We start from the raw sequence: 9,760 nt of genomic DNA, 5'->3' as shown, positions 1-9,760 counted from the left end.
TCCCACCTCAAGCCGCACCTCCATCTCCTACCGACCAACCTCATCCCGCCCCCTTGACCTGTCCGTCCTCCCTGGACTGACCTATCCCCTTCCTAACTCCCTACCTACACTCACCTTTCCTGGCTCCATCCCCGCCTCTTCGACCTGTTTGTTTCCTCTCCACCTATCCTCTCCTCTATCCCTCTTCTATCCGCCTCCCACTCTCTCCCTATTTATTTCAAAACCCCCTTCCCCTCCCCCTTTTCTGATGAAGGGTCTAGGCCCGAAACGTCAGCCTCTCTGCTCCTATGATGCTGCTTGGCCTGCTGTGTTCATCCAGCCCTGCACCAAATTCTCATCAGCGTGTGATTCTCCCCAGATAAATGGGACCACAGTGAATCTTTGCTGTTGTGTTTATTTATGGACTCAAATCAATTCATACCTCTATCTACTGGCTTTATAAATCTCTGCACTTCTCTGTTAACATGTAGTCAAACTTTGGTCATTTGTAAAAAGTCTTGGGATGTCTTAAAGGTGGAAAATGAATATATATTGTTTCTCTGCTGCCAAGATGGGCCAGGGTTATTTTTAGAAGTCCTTTTTTGAGTTGTGGAGGTAGTTGATAAGACCAACTTTTGTTCGTCATCCTTCCTTGCCTTTGTGATATTGGTGATTAGTTGCACAGGTGTTATTGTCACCAACTGTCTTTCATTCTTGTTCACTGCAGCTATTACCTTTCATGTATGGGGTACCCAAATTGCAAGTCTGCAGTTTGGTTTCCTGATTCTGTTCTGGAGGTCAGCAGAGATGATAGCATATGTCCCACATGTAAACCACACCCTATTTACAGGTAAGGACTATAGCAGCAAAATGTAAACAGTTTTACAACTGTCCTTGTTTTGTGAAAACATAAACATTTCATTTATTCTAAACTTCCAGGTTAAAGTTTAAGTTCAAACGAGGTAGTGTGCCTCCGCTGGTCCCCTTGGAATTTGTTGGTTGTATTGGAGGATGTGATGAAATGCTGAGAGAGATCTTGGAGCTGAGGTACTTACGAGGAGCATCACAATCAAACAATCAAATTGTCAACCATGTGCCACAGAGTGGGTTAGAGAACAGGTCATTTCGGGATCGCAGGAACACTCTGCCAAAACCTCAGGAAGGTGCTTTTGATCCACTGTCCAGGATTGTTCCTTCACATGTGGGATCTGACAATAATGCAGTTGTGTGCAATTGTGGCCAGGATGCACTGCTGCTCACTGTTCGGAAGGAGGGACCGAATCAGGGGCGGAGGTTTTATAAATGCAACGGAGGCAGTTGCAACTTCTTCCTGTGGGCTGACCAGGATGCAAGTGACTCAGCTGGTAGAGAATCAGTTAGTAGGGGCAGTTCAGCCCCTGGGACAGGGAGCTTTCATCAAGCTGGAAGCAACAGATCTTCAAGTGGAAGAGAAGCAGTGTGCACTTGCAATCAACTAGCAGTAACACGCACAGTGCAGAAAGATGGACCTAACAAGGGTCGGACATTTCACACCTGCGCCAAGCCCAGAGACCAACAGTGTGGCTTCTTCCAGTGGGCTGATGAGAATGTTGCACCAGGTATGTGACAGAGTGACTCTACCATAGTTAGTGTTCTAAATTTTTTCATTGATCACTGCCCACTGCAGATCAAGTTGCAGCTCTGTAACTTTCAGGAATCCAATGGTGTAGGACATAATTTGTGATTAATATGTGGATAATGTCTATACACGAGGAAAACACAGTTGTTTGGAAGTGCAGAAGATTTATAAATCTCTAGTAAATTACTTAAGATTTTGTCTTATTGCTTATGTGCTAAGCCCCTGCTATTGATATGGCCGAGGAAAGCTGAGAGCACTGAATGAAGCCACCCATTAGATACCTAGAAATCATTGTTTAAACTTGCAGTGAATGGAATGAATGACTACTGCTGTCTGTAATGATTTTACATCATTCACAAGAGAGATCATTCAGTGTCTTCAAAGCTTCTAATCTAACATGTTATTTCTGATTGTCTCAGGAATGACAAATAAACGGAGTGATGGAAGCTCCCCCAGAAATGGTCCAACCGCAAAGAAGCCACGAACATGTGGGCTGTGCCACCAACCGGGACATACCAGGACAAAGTGTCCCCAAAACCGCTGATTCTCCCCTAACACTGACGTTTGGCAATGAACTGGAAAACACTGGTTACAGAGAAAGCTGCAGCTTCACAAGTCTCTAATCTTTGCTACCAAAATCAACTGAAACCATGTAAACAGCTTTTAATATGCTGCCAACATTCAAGTAGACTGTCATCCTGGCTTCACTAATACAGAACTTGCAATGGTACCTGTCAATAAGTTGCTGAAACACAGCCACACTGGTAACATGGGTGATGAATTTGCAGTGTGAGATGATTGTTAACCTTGTGGTCCTCATTTGTGCATTGTTCTGAGTGCCTAGTTGAAGAATCTGGAAACAGTATTGGGCCCATTGGAAACAGTATGGGGCCCATTACGAAAACTAGTCATCAGAAGTTTCCTCCATTTGAGAATTTACTTCCTAAAAATAATAGTGCATTTTATATTTTTGAGGATGGGGGTGGGATGTTTGAAGGGCAGTGAGTGAAATGAGATTGAAGGAGGGCAAAAAACTTCATTCAAATCTCCATTTGTCCGAATTTTAACAGGTGTTGCTGCTGAGGAGATAAAGTTTCTATTTCAGCTTCTCATGTTGAAATAGGTTAATGTTTGTCATGTTTCAGGGTTATGTCATTGTCATTTTCAGTTCCAGTTCCAGTTCAAGATTTTCATATCTTATTTTGAAATCAATCACCAGGAAATATCAGCCATAGAATTAAATAGCTTTATTTCTGAAACAGCTTAGCTACTTTAGTACATTGCTGTACTAGCTGCTGTGAGTTCCTTATCACATTAGAGGCAGCATCCTTACTGATCTTAATGAAGTGCCATGCAAATATGAAACTAACCTTCCATATTCCTTTGATTTGTAGGGGGGGAAAGTGACTAAAATTCCAGCTTCCTGGACTTCAGTTGTGCTTGAAGAGAGTATTTCTGCTTTACAACATTGGGATTCAGTTCTTATGGGTACAGGTTTCACAATTGAGGAGATTCAGATTTAGTGGATACTGGGGTAAAGAACTGGGGGACTTTGAAAATAGATGTGTCACTGTATAATACTGAAATATCTCTCTAGTGGGTACAGGTCTGTTACTGAAGACTGGGACATAGTGCACATAGCTAAGTGTTTTGTTGGATAATACTTGGCTACACTACTTGTGGGTGCAGGTTTGTTAGTGACAGCATGTCATACAGAAACATGCTATCATGTTTTCCTCTCTGTTAATGGAACGATAATACTTCCCTGGTTCTGCTTTGTGTTTATTGGTTCTGCTTTGTGTTTATTCTTATTCTGTGTTTCTACAATGCTCACTTGTGTTAGGTTTCTTCCCCTGTTTACACGTAGATGTTTCCCTGCAGAAATGGCCATTAGAAGTTGTGACTGGCTGTTCAGGGTTTTGACTTGGGTCTTGAGCTCTCTGTGATGAGCTGTGAATATTAACATGTGACTGAATTATTATCATCATGCTAGAACTGAGTATTTTTTTTTGCAGCTGTCATTTAAACACGAGACTTTTCCAATGAAAAAGCAGGTAGCAGATGACATAGACGGAAGCATATAGAACCTCCTAGAATAATTTAAAATATTGAAAATTTGTTATTTCAATACTCAACTGCTGTTGACTCTGGTATTATTTTTTAAATTCTAATATTATAAACGAAGTTTCTTTTCCAAAGAAGTTAGTTTGTTTTCTTGACATTTGATGTGAAAGTGTGATGTCCTGAGGATGTTACTGGTAAACTGTCTCTTACATATTTAATACATGGATTCCCTTCCAGAGTAGAACATTTTGCTAAGGAAATGAAGCAAATTTGTAATTCATTGTCATAGCATTAGCTCTCCCAACTTTCAAAGAAGAATGGATAAGACCATTTGCCTCCTTGAACCTGTATTGCCTTTTGATGAAATTGTGTTTAATCTCTAAATTAACAATTTACTCATCTTCTATATTAACAGTTTCAACAGGAAAATGGACCTTTAGCCCATTTAGCCTACTATCTATAGCATTCCCTTTGTGCATTTCTAGTAACAATGGATCCCATTATCTCTATTAAACTTTACAGCAATATAAGTTTCCAAAGGCAGATCTGTGCTTCCTGTGACAACACAGTATGGAGCTGGAGGAACACAGCAGGCCAGACAGCATTAGAGGAGCAGGAAAGTTCACATTTCGGGTCAGGACCCTTCTTCATTTCTGCAGCATCTGCAGTTCTTGCTATCTGTGTGCTTCCTGTAATCTAACCCATGTGTTTATTGGGCAGTTGTAGTGCACCTCAGAATCAACAATGATGCTTTTGTGTTTTTGTTTCACAGTAGATGCTGCACAGACTGTCCACTGCATAGTTCCCTCCAAACCTCACTCAGACTGACACCTTTATTAGTATATAGGCATTTTTAATCATATTGGAACAAAAGTAGTATGAAGAATAATTGGCAAAGCAGCATTCCACGAGTACGTTAGCTTGAGTTGTTTTAAAATAGTGTCCAAGGTTTTGATTCTTTTCAGAGTCCTCTTTTACAGTAGTGAGGTTAATTTGATTTTGGAGCTGACCAAATCACAACAGATAAGCATCTTGTAGCAATTGGAATACTTCTGTGATATTAAATAACACTCAGCCTTTATTTCTTACAATAAGTAGAAATCAAACCTTTTTTGATCATTTGCTTATAATTACATTATTAAGATTCAACATGATTGCAACAGATTTACCATATTTGGTGTTTGGTCTTTGCTAATTTATTACAGATCTGCCATGACCAAACTGAGTGATGGGGTTCAATGGGGCTGAGTCTCTCCTGGTGTTCCCATGATTTTGTCCAAGCAAACACAAACCTGTTATGGTCAATTTTCTTTCTTTTGACATCCTAATTGTAAGTCTTATGTGGTACTGTGACTGAGTGGTATGTCTGGCAAACTTTGGATATTGTGTCCTATTCTTGCATACTGTTAACTGAATATGTGATGACTAGTGTTCACTTGTTCTGTTATTGGAAGAATAGAGATTTAATTCTAGTTTAAGACCTTCCCTGTTAGTATGTGTTCTGTTCACAATTATAGGCCAAAACTGGAGAATTTGTGTGAGAGTAGGCCAGGTGCACTGTTAGAGGGGACTGTCCATGACCCAATTCTGGATTATCTGTTTGTGCTAAGGTTGGTCAGTTAACTGGACTCCTCATTGGGTCTTGTCCTATGATATGACTAAAGAGGAGGAGGAGATGCAGGATCCTGGGAACACAATCTTCACAGACATAAATCACCATTTCTTGATTGCTGCTGGGTCACTTTTTCTTGCTAAATACCACACTGCGAGCATACATTACTCCAAGGACTGTAGTGGGTCAAAGAGAAGACCCACTGCTATCTTAGGCCAAATTAGATTTAGTAATAAATGCCAATGTTGTTTGTTACTTCTCAACATTCTGAAAACAAAGTTAAAATATTTTGCACAAAGACCAAAAACTACTCTTAATTACAATTACAGTTTATTGTTGAATGATATTAGTTGTGCACTTAAATTGTGGCTGCTAATCAAAGTACTAGTCAATCGTAATTGTCAATTATGATGACGATAGTTTGCCAGGTGTCGATGAAAAACAAATTTAATAAAAGTATCCCTTCATTAAAGGAAATTTAAATTATTATTTTCTGTGCCTACACTTTGCTGTAGTTCTACCTCATACATTTATGTAAAGTTTGTGTTACTGATTTGTTCTCTGCAAATTTTCTAAAGAACAATTACTTTGTACGGACTTTTTATCAACCAACTAGCATAGACCTTCTCTTCATTGTAAATATTATTCTGCCATAATGGAACTGTCTCTTTTAAACCTAGATTATGATTATAAAATGTGGTTACTGACAAGAACATTACCTGGACAAAGTGTATGAAGTATGGGTTTGTTTTATTACAAAATAGTTGAGGTTTTAAAAGAATCTCTTTGTGTCTTGTCTGATGCTGACCTCTTAGTTATAAAGAACACTCCCTCATCTATTATCAATGTTAAACAAACTACCCTCTGTAGCACTGGAAAGTAACAACCTATTTATGGAGTAATCAAATGTTTATGTTCTAATTTGGGAGCCCACATTCTTTCTCCAGAAGTAGCAGCAATAGTTTCAAATGCAATATGCACTGTCATTGATCTACTCGAGATAAACTGATGTAGATCATATTGGCCTCATTAGAACGCATTGAAAGACTTGGCCCTCAATTTCTGGATGGAATATTTACTTGGTCGCTGTCTAGTTAGTGCAAGAGAAAACGGCTGAGCGTTGATGAGAAATGTTAGAATTAGTCTATGATAGCCAACTAGTTAAATCTAACTTTCTTAAGTTAAATAAGCAGTGGTAAATTTGTTAAACAACGGGTGTCACAGAACTATGCACTACCATGAAATAACATCATTACAAAGGCAAAATTTGGTATTGGAGGGAGAATAAATATCCTGTGACTGAGATAGAGTAAATATCTTGTGGATGAGATTGGGAATTGAATTTTTGAAATTCTTCAGCTTGGCTTTTTCATTCATTCATATAGTGGTGAGCTGCCTTTTTGAACCTCCATAATCACTTTGCTGTGGACTGGGCTTCATGCAACTTAATAGGTCACTAGCAAATTTTCAGAGCACAATTTAAAGTGAGCCACAATGCTGTAGGCCTGGAGTCACATTGGGAAGACCAGGTAACAACAGCCAGTTTCCTTCCTAAAAGTGCATAAGTAAATCAAAAATCATGGTCTTTATTTCAAATGTTTAAAAATTCCCCAGCTGCTGTAATTTGAATTTAAGTTTTAGGTTATTAATCTAAACCTCTAGATGATTAGTCCGATCACAACCACTGTGCTACCATTTATTCAAAATAAGTGGCTTAATGGATGTTTTGTGCAATGTTAAATTATCCTCAATCTATTGTCTCTGGTTGTTGATAATTGACTTTAGCTTGCTGTTCTCCATTCTATCACTAGCACTCACCATTTAATTACAAAGAATGGAGTTGAAATTCTCTGATTGTATCCAGTTTTCTCCCTCCTCAAACAACACAGGTTAATCTGCAATTTCACCGAGTCCTGGAGGTTGTCTGGTGCCAGATTGTGAGAGAAGTTGGACAGTGAAAGAATTCTATGACTGTGGAAAATATATTAGAATCATTCCGTGCAACTGAAGACTATTGGTCAATGTGCCCATGTCAAGCTCTACAGCCAAGCTTTTAGTACCACTCCTCTGGCCCAGATATCCTGATCAGGATCAGAAACCCTACTTCATACACTGATCAAATTAAAAGTTACCCAGTTACCTTTAGATATTTTCTGCACTGGAGATTCCTGACAGGGGCCTTGTGCTATGACCTTGTCCAGAAATCCATGAATCCATCAGCGCAGAAGCCTTCATATAAACCACACCCCATTTTGCATCAGTGTGCCGTGAACTTCAGTTGATTTGCTTGTCCAGCAGGACTGCCTGCCACTTCGAAATCTGCTGTGAAAGGCTAATTAAGTGTAGGGTTAAGGTGGGTGAGAAGAGCAGTGTGTGAGGCATGTAAGATGCCAAAATGTGGAGGACCAGAGCTGAAGGGGAGAATTTGTAAGGGTTAAAGCTTCAGCCACACTGTTAATAAGCGAAGCTGGAACTAATGAAGAAGGCATCCAGGCTGTCCAGGTAAGTGGTTATCAACGACCCTGGGTGAAGAACAGATAATACTTACTGAGACATGGAAAACAAGATAATATGGGACACACGGATATCAAATATGGGAATTGTAATATGCACGCTTTCATCTATATAAAGCTTGAAGGAGTTCTTTAATTTGGCAGAGCAGGCTTTGACACTGTGTTAAAGCTACTGTCCACGTGCACATGAAATAAATGATGGTTGTTTGTTCAGGAGTCTTCTATCAATTTGTCAAGTACCCCTACAACTGAGGTGCTAAGAATGAGTGCATAAGTTAAGTGAAGATGGTGGACTACTGTGGTGTTGATTTGATTAGCAGAATGTTTCATCAGGCCAGTGTCCAGTCATGGGTAGTGGGTTTGTGGCTAACAGGTGGGAGGGGGTGTTGAGCCAATGGCAGAGAGACTGCTGGTTCAGGCAAGACAGAATATTGGCTTGGGTTTGGTTCCAGTTGGAGGTGAGGTGTATTGGGTCTGATGAGAAGGTGGTTGTTGGGTCTGAGTGGGACAGGCCAAACAGCGGGGATAAGGAAATGTGGTCAGGTCAGGCGGGTGGTTGTTAGGGTTCAACTGGGGAGGATTATCTGTTTAATACTTACCAAGGAGTTGGAGTAGATTTTTAATCTACTTAACTTTTTATAGATAACTATAAGCTTAACTAAGTCACAACCTAGTAAAGTTTCTGACTTTAAGGAGCTTTTTTAGAAGGTTCCTGTATGAGGAAAATTGTCAATCGGGAGTTTCAATTACCTAGGCAATTCCCACGAAGTCTGCTGTGTGGGGATTCTGCATAGTCCCAACAGGCAAGTCCAGTCTGCTATAAGGATTTTATTTTTGTGCTTTTTAAAATTGTGGATTGATGTGAAAGAACTGTTGTAAAACAATGTTTTAAATGATTGCTACATGCTTTGAAAAGAAAGTAACCTGACACTTTTGGCAAACATTGTATAAATAGCTGCTTGAACAAGCAGTAATTGAGGTTTAGATTGTGGACTAACTGGAGCTAAGGCGTTGTTTACAGATGGTACTTTGGTTGGCAACAAGACATTGATTGTCATAGATAATTGTTCACTAGTCCATGGACCACAAGCCTTTAGACTGACAACAACTGTGGGATTCGTTCTCAGGTAACTCGAGCTTGGGGCTCGGAATAAGTTAAACTGGGAAAACCTACTTTAAATCTTTAAGAAAACCAGTTTGTCGTTCCTTCAGCAGTTGCTGTAAGTGTGACTTTTAAGTATAAGAAAGAGGCCTTTCAGGAGAGAACTGGCCACCCTGTGTCTTTTGCCAAGCAATGGAAGCGTTTGGAAAAGGAAGACTGAGGATAAACTTTTTGATCAGCAAGAACCAACTCAACACATCTTGTGAACAAAGATTACTGAACTGCTTTTTCCATTTTTTTTACTCTGTGCATTTTCTTTTGTCTAATTTATATGTGTGGAAGAGGATTAAACTTTGAATTAGTGTTATGCATCAACTGTTAATAAATGCTTACAGATAGCCACATTCTCATTACTTGTAATAAATAGTGATGCTTGTTAAGTACAGAAACCTGGTGCTTGCTTTCAATCAACTTGAGGCTAAAAGTCATGTACATTAGACCATCTTTAAATGCGCTCCCCTAGTGTGTTGTGACACCGTACTGCTCCAATGACTCTCTGCAAATATGTAGTTATTGACTTTCAAGTAGCATTTAACAGATCATAACTTGCTATGTTTTTAAACAAAATCTAAACTACCTTCTGGTTCTTTTTTTGAATCTTATTGTGCCTCATCTAATTCCCCCACATGTATTTTACAGTAGAGGACCTGGCAAATGAACAGGATTAAGAATTCTTTCTGTGGCTCATTCCTGGGAAGAATGATCTTTTTAAGTATAAGGTTCCTATTAATCAGCCTGATTATCAATTGTATGTGTTTTATAAATTCTAAAATTTTGTATGGATTCAAAATACCATGCAGAGAGAAATATTA

The 9,760-nt window shown here is 39.3% G+C and overlaps 1 protein-coding gene across 1 annotated transcript in view; it reads left to right on the top strand.

Annotated features, from left to right (window-relative positions):
* Positions 1–5,750, top strand: part of top3a (DNA topoisomerase III alpha) — a 37,464-nt gene extending 31,714 nt beyond the window's left edge. Inside the window, exons 10-12 of the mRNA XM_048609718.1 lie at positions 707–829; positions 919–1,577; positions 2,017–5,750. Coding sequence (XP_048465675.1) covers positions 707–829; positions 919–1,577; positions 2,017–2,141 — 907 coding nt within the window. The 3' untranslated portion in view covers positions 2,142–5,750. The remainder of the gene's footprint in view (positions 1–706; positions 830–918; positions 1,578–2,016) is intronic.
* Positions 5,751–9,760: the final 4,010 nt, after the last annotated feature.

The sequence above is a fragment of the Rhincodon typus genome, chromosome 21, assembly GCF_021869965.1.
Source record: "Rhincodon typus isolate 14 chromosome 21, sRhiTyp1.1, whole genome shotgun sequence".
Classification (NCBI taxonomy): Eukaryota; Metazoa; Chordata; class Chondrichthyes; order Orectolobiformes; family Rhincodontidae; genus Rhincodon; species Rhincodon typus.
The sequence above is the reverse complement of the archived record's forward strand: the minus strand, read 5'-3'. Positions and strand labels throughout refer to the sequence as shown.